Source organism: Cucurbita pepo, chromosome LG09 (genome assembly GCF_002806865.2).
Source record: "Cucurbita pepo subsp. pepo cultivar mu-cu-16 chromosome LG09, ASM280686v2, whole genome shotgun sequence".
In the NCBI taxonomy this organism is placed as follows: domain Eukaryota; kingdom Viridiplantae; phylum Streptophyta; class Magnoliopsida; order Cucurbitales; family Cucurbitaceae; genus Cucurbita; species Cucurbita pepo.
The window spans coordinates 6,108,302-6,127,121 of NC_036646.1; the positions used below are offsets into that span (position 1 = coordinate 6,108,302).

At 39.1% G+C, this 18,820-nt stretch overlaps 1 protein-coding gene across 1 annotated transcript; it reads right to left on the reverse strand.

The window, feature by feature from the left end:
• Positions 1-13,718: 13,718 nt before the first annotated feature.
• On the reverse strand, positions 13,719-14,215 carry LOC111802116 (heavy metal-associated isoprenylated plant protein 39-like). Its single transcript, XM_023686376.1, has 2 exons — positions 14,110-14,215; positions 13,719-14,014 (listed from the first exon to the last, which is right to left on the reverse strand). Exons 1-2 carry the CDS (start codon positions 14,213-14,215, stop codon positions 13,719-13,721), a joined length of 402 nt encoding a protein of 133 aa, XP_023542144.1.
• Between the last annotated feature and the right edge of the window lie 4,605 nt (positions 14,216-18,820).

Below are 18,820 nucleotides of genomic sequence, written 5' to 3' on the forward strand. Positions count from 1 at the left end.
AGACTGGGTGAATGGCTGGGGACGTGGGGTGCAAGACGGAATTCACTCCTACCCACTTTTAGGGATAGAAGAAAGGTAGTTCCCTTAAGCACTGACTCCAGGTCTTGAACAAGGGGCCCCACCCTCTCATTGGCCTGAGAGGGATTCGGTTTACTGGTTGGACCACAAACCAATTGTTTATTAGAGGATCAGTGAGACATAAGGAACAAGAAGTAACTTCAGGGGTAAAACGGTAAATTGACCCAGCTCTAGTTACGAACAACCTGTGAAGGATCGACTTACTAATCATGGTTATATCAGATGGACAGAAATATATCTATAGTGAGGGGAGTGCAACTACTAGGCTATAGTGGAGTGTCCTAGTAGTTAACGAATGTTGGTTAACCAGGTTAATGAGTTTAATCGGTTAATCTTGAATCGTTGGAGCCCATGATCTATAGGTCCATTAGGTCCCTCTGCTAGCTCATATCGGACTAAACCATAGAACAGTGTGACGAGTGAGTTCGAAGTGTTCGAATTCAAATTAGGGAATATGCGTTACATATATACGATATATTTAACCGCAATTTTATTTTATTTACGAATTAAACGAAAAGAGAGAATCTGAGATATTTAAATAAGATTTAAATATCTTAATCAATTATGTGTCGGAATTGATTGGGATTGGCATTTGAATTAATATTAAATATTAATTAAATAGTTTAATTAATTATTTAATGTTACTTTAATTTGAAATTCATTATTCAAATTAATTGTTTAATTAAAATGAAGAAAGTCAAAATGTTGACTTTCATCTAATGGAAAAATCATGTTAGTGGAATTTTGAGGTGTCAAAATTTGGTTTAACCAAACTTGCATGTTTGCCAAATAAACCCCACAAGTTTGAGTGGAATTTTGAGTGTCAAAATTTGGTTAACTCAAACATGCATGCTTGCCACATAATCCCAAACATTTGAGTGGAATTTTAAGTGTCAAAATTTGGTGATCTCAAATTTGCATGAACATGCAAACATGACTCTTTAAATAGAGTGATCATGGTACATGGAAGGTCTTCTTCTTCTTGGTGAAAAACCTTGATAAAAACCTCTCACAAACACTCTTTCATATATACAAAATCCCTCCCAAGTTTAGTCACTCACCGGATTCCACAATCCCGTTCTAAGGCCTGAGGATAGTGGAGAAGACACTAGTGGTGGTTCGAAACCGGTTCGTGAGGAAAAAGAAATTTGAACTACAAAAGGTTAGTATTCAAACTCATTAAGTTTTAATACTTATAACATGCTAGTTATTTACTATAATTGATGTTCTAAAAGTGCCTAAGATCCCAATTGCTTCCGCATGTGTTATATTAACACCATCAGTAATCATAAAAAAAATGCCCTTTCAAAGTCCTTAACATGTTATTTCTAACCACTAAGGTTGGGAATGCCTGCACTTTTCTTCCTCCAATCGATGTGGGACCGCCCCCAAATCCAACAACGAGAAGACTGGCACATCGTCCGATGTCTGGCTCTGATACCAACTATAACGACCCAAATACACCGCTTCGTGTCTACCCACCTTCGGAGAACAACGAGAAGACTGGCACATCGTCTGGTGTCTGGCTCTGATACCAACTGTAACGACCCAGATCCACCTCTAGCAGATATTGTCCTCTTTGGGCTTTTCTTTTCGGGCTTCCCCTCAAGGCTTTAAAACACGTCTGCTAGGGGAAGGTTTCCACGCCCTTATAAATGGTGGTTTATTCTCCTCCCCAACCAACGTGGACATCACAATCCTTACTTTGTGATAGATTCAATAATAGAAGCTAAAGATGTCCACCGGAAGGGAAACGTATCTTATACAATGAATTTGTATCAAACTAGACCACAAAAATATTTCATTTCTCTTTATAAATCCATTAATTGAAAAGGTTATTATTTCATGCTCGACCTTAATTCTAAGTGAATTATGAATTCTTAAAAATACTCTCACTATCCCAAAAAGAGCCATCTTTATTTAACCGTGTTTGACATAATCAAATTCTTCTAACAATCCCTTCCTTCAACTTATTCTTCTTAGTCAATAATTAGTTCAAGTTAGAAAAACTCTGCACACCAAGTTCTTCACGCAACTTCTGAAATGCTTATAATTTGAGAGGTTTTGTCAACAAATCAATAAGTTGATTTCTAGTACTGCAAAATAATATGTTAATCGTTCCTTCTTTTGGATAGCTTAATAGTTGAAGTATTATCACACATTAACTTTGATTCTTCTATTTGAGACTGACCAATCTCTTTGAGTATTCTTCTCATCCAAATAGCTTGACATGCACCGCCACTAGTAACAACAAATTGAGCTTCTTTAGTTGATAAGGTGACTAGAGGCTGCTTACGAGAAGACGAAGCTACTGCTTCTCCACTAATCATAAACATATAGCCTCAAGTAATCTTTCCATATTTCATGTCTCTATCATAATCACTATCGGTAAATTTAATTAAATCACTAACTCCTCACTTTCTATAAAATACATCATAATCAACAATACCTTTCAAGTACCTTAAAATCTTTTAGCTGTGGCAAGATGTTGTTTTGTTGGACATGCCATAATACGGCTAATCAAACTTACAACAAACAAGAGATCAGGACGAGTAGCTGTGAGATACATTAGACTTTCCACTATTTGTTTAAACAAAGTTACATCTACTTTATTGTAATTACAAACGGAATTTAATTCTCTATGCCAAATCGATTTAAAACTTCAGTAGCATACTTTCTTTGATATACAAATATACCATCTAATCTTTGTATTACCTCTGTTCCAAAGGAAAAATATTATCTGACCTACATCAGTCATGTCAAACTCTTTCTCCGTGGAACATTTAAACTCTAATAATTTTTCATCATCTCTCGTAAATAAAAGATCATCAACATAACTGCTCACAATAATAATTTTACCTCCCTCAGTTCTCCCGTTCTTGGGACGTATAATCTGGTTCTTTTAGTCATTAGAAGGTCTCTCTCAACCAAAAACTGTCGTGTCTTCCCAGCGTTAGCTAGTTTGACGATGGCTTTGGCCGATGGGTCTTTGTGTAAATGTTCTTTGATGATGTCGCGCATCGATCCATCGATCTTACTTGAATGAATATGGGCGAACATGCACAAGGCTGCATGTTCGCCCTTTCGACTCAGCGCATCAGCTGCTTGATTACTCTTTCCTACCTTGTGTTCGAATTTGAAGTCGAATTCCGCCAACGACTCCTGCCACCGGGCTTGTTTTGCCGTCAATTTTGGTTGATCGAAGAAGTGGAAAATGGCGCTGTTATCCGTCTTCACTATGAGCTGTGATCCCAAGAGGTACTGTCTCCAGACTCGTAGGCAATGGACCACAGCCAACATTTCTTTTTCGGAGACGGTGTATCTTTGTTCAACATCATTGAGCTTTCAACTTTCATAAGCGATGGGGTGGCTTTCTTGAATAAGGACACCGCCTAGGGCTAAGTCGGAAGCATCTGTCTCTATTTCAAATGACTTTGTAACATCTACTAACCCGAGGACAGGACCCCTCATCATGGTTGCCTTCAGATCTTCAAAGACCATTTGACATTTATTTGACCACGACCAAGGGTGGTCTTTCTTCAGGAGTTCTATAATGGGGAGGCTCGTCGTGAAAACCCTTCGACTAACCGCCTATAGTAGTTTGCCAATCCTAGGAAGGATCGCACATCGGATATGGAAGTAGGGATTTTCCACTCTTGGATAGCTTTTATCTTATCACTATTCATACCGATCTGTCCACAACTAATGACATGTCCAAGGAAGTTGATGCATGTTTGTGCAAAGACACATTTTTCTTTCTTGACGTACAACTGATTCTGCCGTAGCTTGTCAAACACCAGCTTCAAGTGCACCTTGTGTTCCTCTAGGGTTGTGCTGTATACAACTATGTCGTCAAGGTATACTATGACGAACTGATCCAAGTATTCGTAGAAAACCTGGCTCATTAATGTGCAAAACGTAGCTGGGGCATTTGTCAAGCCAAAGGGCATTACCAAGAACTCAAAGGCCCCATATCTTATTACGCACGTCATCTTGGACTCGTCCCCTTTGGCAATACGTACATCATAGTACCCTGATTGTAAGTCCAGCTTCGTGAAGTATTTGACCCCGTGAAGTTGGTCGAACAAGTTGGATATTATCGGCAGTGGGTATTTGTTGCGTACTGTCACCTTGTTCAAGGTTCTATAATCTATGCACAGACGCAACGTCCCATCCTTCTTTTTCTGAAATAGTACGGGGGCTCCCTATGGTGCTTTTGCTGGGCGGATGAATCCTGCCGTCAACAACTGATANTTTGGAGTGCACTAAGAGAGGCCCGATGATAACAGTAGGACAGTTTGTGGGGGCCTTTACACAACAGGCATTGNCTATGGTGCTTTTGCTGGGCGGATGAATCCTGCCGTCAACAACTGATATGATAAGAAAATCACTACAAGGGGAGTAAGATTCGGATTACCTTGTCGATCGAATATCTCAAGGCAAGAACACNATTCATTAATCAAGGCTATTGTCACCTCTAGGTCGTCGGTACAAGTCGTTGTGGCTTTGAAGTACTATTCGACATCAAAGATGAAGTTCTCCAACTCCTTGGCATCCCGGTTCCCTTTGAAAGGTCAAGGGTCTGGGAACTTCAGTTTGTTGGATCCTGTATTAGTTTGCCCAACCGTGACGTTCTCCATGGCTTTCATGGTCACTTCAATTCGAGTGCTCATGACGGACATATTTTCTTGGATGTCATCGATCATTGAACAAATTCATCATTGTATTTTGTAGCACGTCGAACTCTTTGCCACGTCCCTCCTTGTGCGCGACAGAGCTATCGGGGCTACCAGACGGTCTTTGACTACTCATAGGAACAAATTTTTCTTCGAGTGAGGTCACTCGAAACATCAGTTCTGCAATTGGCAACCCATCTAGGCGGTTGCCCATTGCGTCGATTTCNCGGTACGCGTTCTTCGCTGGGAGTTTAACCCTGGCAAGGAGTTCAATTTCGTGATCAATGCCTCAACGGGGTGGTAATGTTTGTGGTAAGCTCTCTGGCATTATGTCATCATAACTGTTTAGTACCTCCTTGATTNCAAGCTCTGATACCACTTGTCACAATCAGACTTTTGTTGGCAGCGGACTTGCGATTGTGCGGCACTCACTTTCCAACAACAAGTGAGCNTCATAACTGTTTAGTACCTCCTTGATTTCACTTGGAATAGTTTCCTCAGTGGTCACTTCTTCCATCAGTGGTATAGCCATAAATGTAGGTTCCTCTCGTGCGAGTTCTCTTTTCAATTATATGGCCGAGATCATTCTAAGATTACCTGGTTGCTTGATGCTTGCAGGTATTACTGTGGGGTTGCAGTCGGTGATCACCAAGCATTTCGCTAGTGGCATTGGGATAACTTTGTGTTCTAGGAGGAACTCCATTCCAAGTACCACGTCAAAGTCGTCCATGCGAACCACGACAAGGTCCAACTCTCCTGTCCAAGCTCTTAATTTGAAGGGGACTCTTTTGGAAACTCTCACAATAGGCAAGGCCTCGAAGTTGACAACTTTCATTTTTTCAGGGTCCTTTTCTATGGTGAGTCCCAATCTTCGTGCTTCTAGATCGGCGATGAAGTTGTGGGTCGCTCCTGAGTCTATCAAGGTGCTCTTGCTTGGTCGAGAGTTTATTGTTGCATCCACAAACATGAGCCCTTTCTCTATTATCTCCTTCGGATCGACCTTCCATTGGAGGGCTGACAATAATTTGAGCGCGCCCATTCGAGGGTTGTCTTGATCTTCCTTCTTGTCTAGCATAGTCTCGACTCTTGTGTCGTTGCTCTCTTGAATGGACATTTGGAGTGCACTAAGAGAGGCCCGATGATAACAGTAGGACAGTTTGTGGGGGCCTTTACACAACAGGCATTGTAAAGGTGTCGTCGGGTAGTTCCTTTGAGGGTAAGGNACACACGACTTGAGTATTTCGAAGAATACTCAGTAGGTGACCCAACTATAGGATTCATGCAAAAATGCAAACACATGCAAACATGTTCTAGGGATCTATTCTTAACTCATCCTAGGGGAGGCCTCAAGCCCAAACTAACTTTGGATGTGTAGTACTTCCATACACACAGCTCACATATGCGAGTGTGAGTCCCTAGGCAGTTCGCACCCCCTCGACCCATTATCGTCGAGCTAATTGTCTATAGCGACGTCCGGAGGTCAGCATGCCCGGGTGTCATGCTCAACATGATCACTATCATCATCATAACGTGCGTGTCCGCACTCATCATCATAAAAGGGGGAAGTATCCTTATGCATATGTATACACAACATGCATGAGGTCCCTTTATTTCTCATCTTTAAAATATTTTTTTGACACAATCCTAGCCTCATCTCTCTATTAATTTTAGTAATACATGTGCATTAGATATTCATATTAACATCATTATTCATGCTCTTTAGAGTTGTGTCCTAGGCCGATTTCTCAACCTGATTTAACATGATATTCATCACAGAGAGCATCATCATACATCATCCTATAACTCATATACGTCATCATACATCATATGTCATAGCTCATAAATCATCATATAATTCATGTACATCATCCTACATCATCATAAGTATTCGTAGAAAACCTGGCTCATTAACATGCAAAACGTAGCTAGGGCGTTAGTCAAGCCAAAGGGCATTACCAAGAACTCAAAGGCCCCATATCTTGTTACACACGTCGTCTTGGACTCGTCCCCTTTGGCAATACATACTTCGTTGTACCCTGATTGTAAGTCCAACTTCGTGAAGTATTTGGCCCCGTGAAGTTGGTCGAACAAGTCGGATATTATTGGCAGTGGGTATTTTTTGCGTACTGTCACCTTGTTCAAGACTCTATAATCTATGCACAGACGCAACGTCCCATCCTTCTTTTTCTGAAATAGTACGGGGGCTCCGTAAGGTGCTTTTGCCGGGCGGATGAATCCTGTCGTCAACAACTGATATGATAAGGAAATCACTACAAGGGGAGTAAGATTCGGATTACCTTGTCGATCGAATATCTCAAGGCAAGAACACTTGATTGAGATTCGAATCACTCCACAAGCAAGATCGATCATGTCTAGCTTGAATGATTCTTGTTGATCAAATATCTCAAACACTTGTTTGAGATTCGAATCACTCCACAAGCAAGATTGATCATGTCGAGCTTGAATGATTCTACATGCAACCTAAACTACATAGAATTCCAAAGAAACTTAGCCATTTGGCTAAAGAAAAGCACATATGCTTCTTTTACTATATTTTCCAAGTCTTCTCACAAATACAACATACATGGCTTTATATAGCCTCAAAATGAAACTACTAAAGACATTCCAAAAGTTGTAACATTCATAGCATTCCAAGAGTTGTAACATTCATACTTAATGGCCATAATTAACCATTATGTAATTGTAACCTAAAGTAAATTAAAAGTCTTAAAATACATTAATGAAATACAATAAATCTAAATTGTAATCCACCCAAAATTTATAACATGAAACTTCATTCTTCTTCAATGTGGCATGAATTGAAATATTTTTGGATAATTTCAACAATATTTTCTTCACATCTTCATTGAAGCATATTGTATGATTGATGTCTCTTGGTTCATATCAACAACTCATCTAATGGTTTCCTCAATTCGGCTAGCTCAGGGGGAGTCATCTAGTACGCGTTCTTCGCTGGGGGTTTAACCCCAGGAAGGAGTTCAATTTCGTGATCAATGCCTCGAAGGGGTGGTAATGTTTGTGGTAAGCTCTCTGGCATTATGTCAGCATAACTGTTTAGTACCTCCTTGATTTCGCTTGGAATAGTTTCCTCAGTGGTCACTTTTTCCATCAGTGGTATAGCCATAAATGTAGGTTCCTCTCGTGCGAGTCCTCTTTTCAATTATATGGCCGAGATCATTCTAAGATTACCTGGTTGCTTGATGCTTGCAGGTATTACTGTGGGGTTGCAGTCGGTGATCACCAAGCATTTCGCTAGTGGCATTGGGATAACTTTGTGTTCTAGGAGGAACTCCATCCCAAGCACCACGTCAAAGTCATCCATGCGAACCATGACAAGGTCCAACTCTCCTGTCCAAGCCCTTAATTTGAAGAGGACTCTTTTGGAAACTCTCACAATAGGCAAGGCCTCGAAGTTGACAACTTTCATTTTTCCAGGGTCCTTTTCTATGTGAGTCCCAATCTTCGTGCTTCTAGATTGGCGATGAAGTTGTGGGTCGCTCCTGAGTCTATCAAGGTGTTCTTGCTTGGTCGAGAGTTTATTGTTGCATCCATAAACATGAGCCCTTTCTCTATTATCTCCTTCGGATTGACCTTCCGTTGGAGGACTGACAAGAATTTGAGTGCGCCCATTCGAGGGTTGTCTTGATCTTCCTTCTTGTCTAGCATAGTCTCGACTCTTGTGTTGTTGCTCTCTTGAATGGACACTTGGAGTGCACTGAGAGAGGCATGATGAGAACAATAGGATAGTTTGTGGGGGCCTTTACACAACAGGCATTGTAAAGGTGTCGTCGGGTGGTTCCTTTGAGGGTAAGGTCCTCGAGATGTCCCCGCTTGGTTGTTCTGAGGAGGTCTATCTGTCCACCCGCTTGGTCTGTCATTACTTCCGTTTGGTCTATTGGGGCTTCCATTTCGATGACCTTGCGGCTTATATGTTTTGCCTGCAATGTCTGGGGCCTGTGTTGTTTTTCTTTAGTAACCCGCTTCGTTCCTATAGTCTAGGAGTCTCTCGGTGCTGGCAATTGCAGTAGCTAGGTCTTGGATCTTTTTCTCGTGTATTTTTGTTTTGGCCCATGGTTGTAACCCATTTATAAAGAAGAATACCTTGTCCTTCTCTCATGTGCCCCTGATATCTAGCATCAGGGTCGAGAACTGTTTGACATAGTCTCTTACGCTTCCAGTTTGCTTTAGGGCTATTAGTTTTTCCATTGCTAGATGTTCTACGTTTTCGGGGATGAATTGGTCCCTCAACTATCTCTTGAGGTCTTCTCACGAGTCTATGGTGTACAATCCATTCTCGATATCTTGCACCCTCGTACGCCACCAAAGTTTGGCGTCGTCTGTGAGATACATCAAGGCTACTGTCACCTCTATGTCGTCGGTACAAGTCGTTGTGGCTTTGAAGTACTGTTCGACATCTAAGATGAAGTTCTCCAACTCCTTGGCATACCGGTTCCCTTTGAAAGGTCTAGGGTCTGGGAACTTCAGTTTGTTGGATCTTGTATTAGTTTGCCCAGCCGTGACGTTCTCCATGGCTTTCATGGTCACTTCAATTCGAGTGCTCATGACGGGCATCTTTTCTTGGATGTCATCGATCGTTGTTCTGAATTCGTCAGCTAATCCATTGAACAAATTCATCATTGTATTTTGTAGCACGTCGAACTCTTTGCCACGTCTCTCCTTGTGTGCGACAGAGCTATCGGGGCTACTAGACGGTCTTGGACTGCTCGTAGGAGCAACTTTTTCTTCGAGTGAGGTCACTCGAAACATCAGTTCTGCAATTGGCAACCCATCCAGGCGATTGCCCATTGCGTCGATTTCTATGACTTTTCCATTCAATTCTGTCACCCGTGCTTCCAGGAAGCGGATGGTGTCAGGGAATTCTTTGAGGAACAGCATTTCCTCATCTATTAGAGTAAGCCGGTCGGCTTGTGATTTGGGTGTCGACTTTGTCGTTGACATGTTTTCAGTCTTTGCTATTTCACGGAGCTTACAAAGCTCTGATACCACTTGTCACAATCGCACTTTTGTTGACAGCGGACTTACGATTGTGCGACACTCACTTTCCAACAACAAGTGAGCTAAGCCAATTCGTTCTTGCGTCGCCTACGGCCAAGCGACGTATGCTTGAGCCTCTGGCCTCGGTTTTAAGAGAATGTTTTAGAAAACGAGGGCAGAGAGAGATTTTCGAAAGAGAGATTTTTGAAAGAGACGTTATATAAGCAACCAAGAGAGAAATAACAACGACTCACAGTATATAACCTTGGGTAGGGAGAAGTTGACAACTAATCTTATCCCCCTATAGTACATTCTGAGGCATTTCATATCTAACAGGCCTAGACATGATATTTCTGAAACATCATACTTTCTAGAAATACAAAAGTAAAACACTAGAATATGAANTAAGATGAAGTTCTCCAACTCCTTGGCATACCGGTTCCCTTTGAAAGGTCTAGGGTCTGGGAACTTCAGTTTGNGGTCTCTACTTGCGATGTCACCGTCAACCGTACATGGTGCCTTGCTTTTACCTAAAAAATGATGTAGCACACGACTTGAGTATTTCGAAGAATACTCAGTAGGTGACCCAACTATAGAAGCCATGCAAAAATGCAAACACATGCAAACATGTTCTAGGGACCTATTCTTAACTCATCCTAGGGGTGGCCTCAAGCCCAGACTAACTTTGGATGTGTAGTACTTCCATACACACAACCCACATATGTGAGTGTGAGTCCCTAAGCAGTTCGCACCCCCTCGACCCATCATCGTCGAGCTAATTGTCCGTAGCGACGTCCGGAGGTCAGCATGCCCGGGTGTCATGCTCAACATGATCACTGTCATCATCATAACGTGCGTGTCCGCACTCATCATCATAAAAGGNAGTTTGCCCAGCCGTGACGTTCTCCATGGCTTTCATGGTCACTTCAATTCGAGTGCTCATGACGGGCATCTTTTCTTGGATGTCATCGATCGTTGTTCTGAATTCGTCAGCTAATCCATTGAACAAATTCATCATTGTATTTTGTAGCACGTCGAACTCTTTGCCACGTCTCTCCTTGTGTGCGACAGAGCTATCGGGGCTACTAGACGGTCTTGGACTGCTCGTAGGAGCAACTTTTTCTTCGAGTGAGGTCACTCGAAACATCAGTTCTGCAATTGGCAACCCATCCAGGCGATTGCCCATTGCGTCGATTTCTATGACTTTTCCATTCAATTCTGTCACCCGTGCTTCCAGGAAGCGGATGGTGTCAGGGAATTCTTTGAGGAACAGCATTTCCTCATCTATTAGAGTAAGCCGGTCGGCTTGTGATTTGGGTGTCGACTTTGTCGTTGACATGTTTTCAGTCTTTGCTATTTCACGGAGCTTACAAAGCTCTGATACCACTTGTCACAATCGCACTTTTGTTGACAGCGGACTTACGATTGTGCGACACTCACTTTCCAACAACAAGTGAGCTAAGCCAATTCGTTCTTGCGTCGCCTACGGCCAAGCGACGTATGCTTGAGCCTCTGGCCTCGGTTTTAAGAGAATGTTTTAGAAAACGAGGGCAGAGAGAGATTTTCGAAAGAGAGATTTTTGAAAGAGACGTTATATAAGCAACCAAGAGAGAAATAACAACGACTCACAGTATATAACCTTGGGTAGGGAGAAGTTGACAACTAATCTTATCCCCCTATAGTACATTCTGAGGCATTTCATATCTAACAGGCCTAGACATGATATTTCTGAAACATCATACTTTCTAGAAATACAAAAGTAAAACACTAGAATATGAAAAGACATAAAGAGTTGGGCTTGTCATGAGCATGCGGCCATGGGCAACACGCCTTGGACGAGCATGACCGTGACATGGTCTCTACTTGCGATGTCACCGTCAACCGTACATGGTGCCTTGCTTTTACCTAAAAAATGATGTAGCACACGACTTGAGTATTTCGAAGAATACTCAGTAGGTGACCCAACTATAGAAGCCATGCAAAAATGCAAACACATGCAAACATGTTCTAGGGACCTATTCTTAACTCATCCTAGGGGTGGCCTCAAGCCCAGACTAACTTTGGATGTGTAGTACTTCCATACACACAACCCACATATGTGAGTGTGAGTCCCTAAGCAGTTCGCACCCCCTCGACCCATCATCGTCGAGCTAATTGTCCGTAGCGACGTCCGGAGGTCAGCATGCCCGGGTGTCATGCTCAACATGATCACTGTCATCATCATAACGTGCGTGTCCGCACTCATCATCATAAAAGGGGGAAGTATCCTTATGCATATGTATACACAAGATGCATGAGGTCCCTTTATTTCTCGCCTTTAAAATATTTTTTTGACACAATCCTAGCCTCATCTCTCTATTAATTTTAGTAATACATGTGCGTTAGATATTCATATTAACATCATTATTCATGCTCTTTAGGGTTGTGTCCTAGGCCGATTTCTCAACATGATTTAACATGATATTCATCACAGAGAGCATCATCATACATCATCCTATAACTCATATACGTCATCATAGCTCATAAATCATCATATAATTCATGTACATCATCATAAGTCATAGCTCATACAACATCATAACTCATACAAGTTTCTAGTCTATCCTAATAGTAAGCCACTTGTTTGACCTTAGCATGCGTTCTCTCTAATTTAAATAAAGTTAGCTCTCATTCCTCAAAAGCTATTTCAAATGTCGTCGAAATTCGTTTCCTTCATCAGGGCAGAAAACAGGTTGTGGAGGGTCAGAACGGTAAAAATTTGGATTACTCGAGCCGGATAAGCTGAGGGAGCCGCGGAAGCCGAACCGAGCTCACCCAAGTTGCGAAGCCGAAGGGCTGATTTTGTCGTAGGTTGACATGTGGCAGAATAGAGGCGGGCCATGTTGTGTGCAGACGATTTCGGGTCGAGGCGCGGGTCATGAGTCGAGGTCTCAAGTTGTGTTGGCTGTAGGCTGGGATGCGACCACGGATTGGGTCGTGATGCGATTTGGGCCTCAGGTTCTCAGGTACGGGTTGCAAGTGCGAGTCACGAGCGTACCGGTTGAGTCGATGCAGGTGTGGGTAGCTGCAGTGGCCTGGGTCCACGGTTCGGTCTTAGGCCTCAAGTCACAGATTGGGTCCAACCTAGATCCGTCGGATCCTTTCTTTTTCACCCGACTCACGACACAATTTTTCAACGAATTTTCTCGGATCCTTTCTTTTTCACCCGACTCACGACACAATTTTTCAACGAATTTTCTCTCTCCTTTTGCGACCGTTTCTGACATCTGTTCTCTTCCTTTTTCTCTCGCCATCTCTCTGTCGACCTCTCCTCCCCTCTCCCCACGAAATTTCGTGGCTGGTGAACGTCCGTAGAGGTAGATCTACGGGTTCTCAAGAGTTGGATTTCCAAACCCTCTTTTCCAACGACAGCGGGCAACGTTGCAGCGTGAATTTGCTTTGGGTTGACGTACTAAGGCCGACAATCTCTTTCACGGCATGAGCTGGTCGGTTTAGGCATCAGGGAAGTTTGGCTGACATTCTTGGAGGTTTGGAGGGTTGTGGAGGAGATTTTGGCATGCCGAGGAGGGTGGACGCGGGCTTCCAAGCATTGCCCGAGAACTCTAGTGCCTCGCCAAAATTCTCCTTTTCTTTTTTAATTGAACTCAATAATTGATCAATCCTATTACCAATAACATAATCACGTATGAGACAATATTAAATTAGAGTCCATGTTTCAAGGTATAAGAATTAATATTTAAATAACATCCAAAACTTTCAAAATATGAACTGAATTTAATCTATTTTTGTTAAACATCTCTCTTTCATATTTTATTCCTTAGTACCAACCCTTATTAAGTGTAAAATAACACTCATTATAATGGTATACAAATTTGAAATATTTTTCTAACTTCTCTCGAAAGTATAAAACTATCGATTCGAGTCAACCTCTTGACTAAATTCTTGAATTCAGAAGATAACACATGCATTTGGGTTGTCTTCTTCTCGATATAGATGATAGTAATGAGTTATAGGGTACGAATGAAAGGTTGGGTAAGCCTTAGCCCAATCAATCTGCTCGACTTTGGGTTGAGGCTCTTGTTTCTTCGGCTCTACTTTCTTCGGTTCTTCTTTCTTTGGCCCAACGCTAATAATGTAAGCGGAGGGCCAAACCTTTCTTACTTTCCCAACAATCTCAACCGGGTCAGCCGTTCCAATCACTGTAATCTTGTTCTCTTTTGGGTCGGCTGCCATTGACGCAATGCCTACAAGTTATTGCCAAAGGCCAGATGAAGAACTCAGCCATAATGAAGAGGAGAAGCCATTTTGATGTATTTTGGTGAATGATGAAAAGAATTACCTAAAAGGTTGGAAACCGCCTTGAGCACCCTTCGCTTTGTCTTGTCATCGCTTATTTCCACTTTCACAACAATAACTTTCTGTCGTTTGATAAGTGACCCATTCATCGTTAGTGGAAATATTTTCTAAAACCACTCTACTTTATAGTGAAAATTCTCTATTTATAATCATTTACTGAATAAAGAACTAAAATTACAAAAGATATCGAAAGAACAATAAATAATGCTTATAATAAAAAGACAAATATGATAGTAAGTCGTAATGGAAGACAAATATCTAAATAGTTGCATATAATAAACGGTCGAATATGATATATATAACAAATCACAATTAAAAGCTACTAAAAAAATAATTAGAAGAAGAAATGGAAGAGATTCTTAGTTCTTACCATCATTTTTTTTTTTTTTTTTTTTTTTTTTTTTTTTTTTTTTTTTTTTTTTTTTTTTNATAAAGAAGACGAGGAAAGATAGAGAGAAAGGTTGTTGAGTGCTTAATATATATATAGAGATTTCTAATAAATAATTCATAAAAAATAAAATTAAAAAATTAAAAATTAAAATAAGAGAAACGAAAAAAGAAACTAAAGTAAGAGAAACGTTTGATTAGAAAATTGAAAATCTTAAATTAATTTTTAAAAAAATTAATGACTTCATAAACAATCTTATATGTTTAAGAAAAAGATCTTAAAACAATACAAAGAAAATATTAAAATAATCACAAGTAAATATAAAAACAACAATTGTCCTATACTAACTTAAGATCTACGAAATTAAATGCGACTATCCTATACATGTGTCATGGTCTTTAATTGTAATGTCATGAATATAAAAGTAGCCTATGACTTGATTATTTTAAGAAATATTAAGTAAGTGACTAGGGTCAAAGAATGCAAACACATGTAGTTATGATTAGAGACTATTGTTTAAAATCATCATATAGGAGGCCTCCTGCTTGGACAAATTGGATGTGTAGTACTTCCCTACACACAACCCACACGTGCGAGTGTGAGGCCACCCAGCGGCTCACACACCCGTTGGGCTCATCATAGTCGGACTAGTTGGTTGTAGCCAAACGTTCGGATGTACAATAAACCCTTGAATATCATGCAAGACATGATCATTATCATCATCATAGTGTATGTGTTCGTACTCGTCATCATAAAAAGGAAAGTATCTCAATGTAAATGAGTATACAATATGCACAAGGTGCTTATACTTTTCATCTTAGAATCATTTATGTGACACAACCCCACACATTCTTTACATATTACTCTAGGTAAAAATGCATGCATAAGCCTTCATACATTCATCATTTATAACATCATTTACGGGTTGTGTATTAGAAAACTCATCCTAATGTAACATGTCATTTCATACATGCACATCATCATATCATGTCATAGCATCATCATGCATCTCATGCGATCATATCATAATGCATCATCATCCTAATCATACAACATGGTACATCTCATCATCATAACATCATAACATTATCGTAATACATCATAATATCATATCAAATCACATCATCATATCATCATAGCACACCCTAATACCATAACAACATACACGACATGTGCAAGAACCACTGGACACGTGTCATCATACATAAGACATGTCTTTCGACCAAGCCGATAGTAGGGTAACTTACTTAATTAGTTTAATCTCGTATCATCAATTTATCCTTAATGAAAGTTCGATTTTGTCCTTTGAAATCCAAGTCAAGCGATGTGAATACATGACATCAATTTTATGTTCAAACTTCTGCAAAACTATTTCGCTAAATTTTACCATGGTTCATGTGTTAGAATTCATGCGAACGTTAGGAACTTTGCATGATTAGAATCTTGGAATATTTATATATGTTTATTATAATATTGTTTTCCTACCACAATTCAAAACAACTTAACTATTTCAAGATCTTTACTTAACAATCTAAGATATAACTTTGAATCATTTTGGTATTTCTTTAGTTCTTTCTCTAAGCACTAATCCATCTCTTCTTGTTCATTCGTTCGGTTCTTTTTCTTAGCCCTAAATCCATCTCTTCTGGATTTTTTCCTTTTTTTTCCATTGACAGTTTCAAACTAACTCATTTCCCTCATTAAGTTGCTGGAAGTGATCGACAACGACCACAACAACGGCAGTAGAGGCGGCGGCGAGGATCATGACCGGAACGTGGAGGATTGGGATTGGGGGACCTTGCTATCGCAATCGTACAATCAAAATGAACTAGATGAAAAACATATATGTTGACCTAGGTTGCGTAACCGTGTCGAAGAAGGCTTTGAAATAGGATTACCAGTGGAAACAAGATGTGCCCATCCTATTTTTTTCCTGACCGACGCATGGTGCTTGAAATGGCATGAGTGGTTGTTGATAGACATAGACAGTGACTTTTGATTTTGATGCTTCACTCTTGAATTTGATTCTTTAGTTAGGTAAAATAGAGTTAAGGGTCATTTAAATACAACAGAACCATTGTTGTAGAATAGCTTCACTTTAGTATTAGGAGAGCATGTGTGGTTGCTCATTATGTTATTGGTTATTTGGATGAGAAGTATAGATATAGACACGAGACAAATTAATATAACAAGGACACAACACTATATTTTTAATGTCTAGAACACATTCTAAATTACCATAATTGAGCGATTAAGCAACTTAGAGTTGTTTCGAACAGTAGAGATGGGTGGAATGGAAATGATTGAGAGTGAGAAATTGATAAGATATGAATGATTAAAGTGGATAATCATAATAATATTGGAGACTTAACTTAGTGGGGATTTGATATAATTTAGCTTGAAAGGAAGAGTGTTTTATTGGACTTGAACAAAGAAGTCGAACTTTTTAAAAAATCGATATCATTATAGCTATTAATGTGAGATCCAACATTAGTTGAAGAGGAGGACCAAACATTTTTTATAAGGGTGTGGAAACCTCTCTGTAGCAAACTCGTTTTAAAAATCTTGAGAGGAAGCGTGATAGGAAAAACCCAAATAGGATAATATCTACTAACGGTGGGCTTGATTCTCTTTATTTATTTATTATTTTTATTTTTTACCAACGGTGGTTAGATGCAAATCTTATTCGTTAAGGCTCGAACGTGACTAGAGAATAAATAATTAAATGTTTTTATTTTTGTTATTCATTTTTTTTTTTTTTTACAATTTTTTTAACTCCCACCTGCAATTTTCATTTCTCTCCCTTTCCATCTTTTGGTTTTTGTCCATTTCATTTCACAACTTCTTTCCCTCCTCGGACATTAAAATTCTTCTTTCATTTTTTTCAATCTACTTCTATATTATTAATTATCCTCTTTCATAAGGTTAGAGATAAACAGTTAGAGAGATGAAGATGAGCAGAGCAATAGTGACTTGGGAAGAGGTTTTCGAGATTCGAGGAGCCTCCAAAGATTTAGGTAAGTTCAATCAGAATTGGTTGCTGTATTTTAGATTCTTGATGTTCGAACTATGAATTTAAAGTCACTTCTTCTAGTACTCTTCTCTATTTATAATTGTTTTGAATTTTAAAGTGGTTTTAGTGGGAGAAGATGTAGAAGTGCAGAGATACTTTGATTCTAAGTTTGATCTTTGTTTGAATGATGTGAATTTAGTTATTATAGTTTGAACATGACGGAAGTAAGATTTGAGAATCTCTTTCTAGTTTGGAAGAATTTTGATTATTATACATACATCTCAATGTCTCAATGTGAAATTTGGAGAACTCTCCATTTTTTTTTTTTTTTTCTTCTTCTAAGGCTAAATTGAGTTAAAATTTTCCCTTTTCTACTTGGGATTTGAGTGGTGATAAGTAATAGTAAAATCTTGTTTCTATTTTACTTATTTTTATGTTCCATTATCTTATAAAATGTTGTTTTAATATGTCAGCTGAAAAGTTTGTAAGAGTATATTTCACGAGCAAACATGATAGAAGACTTACAATGCAAAGCCTTGACATGATAGCGACTCTCATTCATTGAACAACAATGCCGATAGTAGAGAATACTTTATCTTATATCATTTGAATAACCCTTTACTTTAGGAAATTATTAAATACATTAGTTTGTAACTTAAATAAATTATAAAATTTCAATTATTAATTGAAGCATGACATTTAGTGTTATGTATTTCATGTGTGTTTAATTAACTATGAGTACTTGGATTAAATTTTATTACAATATAATTAATTCAATGATATTTAATAAATTCTATGAAAAGGTTATTAGAATAATTATAATTATTATAAATGATTAAATAACTTTATTATAGCATAATATTAAACCTATAAATATTATATTGTTGCATTAAAAACATGCAATTATAAGTTAAAAGATAACGTTATGTTAAACATATAATAGCATTAATAAAAATGCTATAAAATGATTATATAACAATGTATAAAAGTTGTAACTTCATACTTTATTATAGCATTTATTATAGTTACAAAAAAAACGCTATAAAATGTCTTGGACTTTTAATAACATGGGCTGTCACGACGTACGAAAAACGATATAAAAAGTCTATGATAACATTTTTTGTAAGCTATTGTATTCCGTGTTTCTTGTAGTGAGTTGTTAGAAAAATTTATTTGTTACTTTTTATTTCAAAATTGTTGTAGTGGGCAAAAGGGTGGGAAGTTATCCGTCAAATTAACTTTTCTTTTGGGTAGATTTGAAGGGAGTGGGAGTAAATAATGACCACTGACTTC

Bases quoted from the DNA above. Each gene is read 5' to 3' on its own strand.
- LOC111802116 (XM_023686376.1), bottom strand. From the start codon at position 14,215: ATGAATGGGTCACTTATCAAACGACAGAAAGTTATTGTTGTGAAAGTG. The intron at 14,015-14,109 runs GTAATTCTTTTC...AATAACTTGTAG, and splicing joins GGCGGTTTCCAACCTTTTAG to GCATTGCGTCAATGGCAGCC.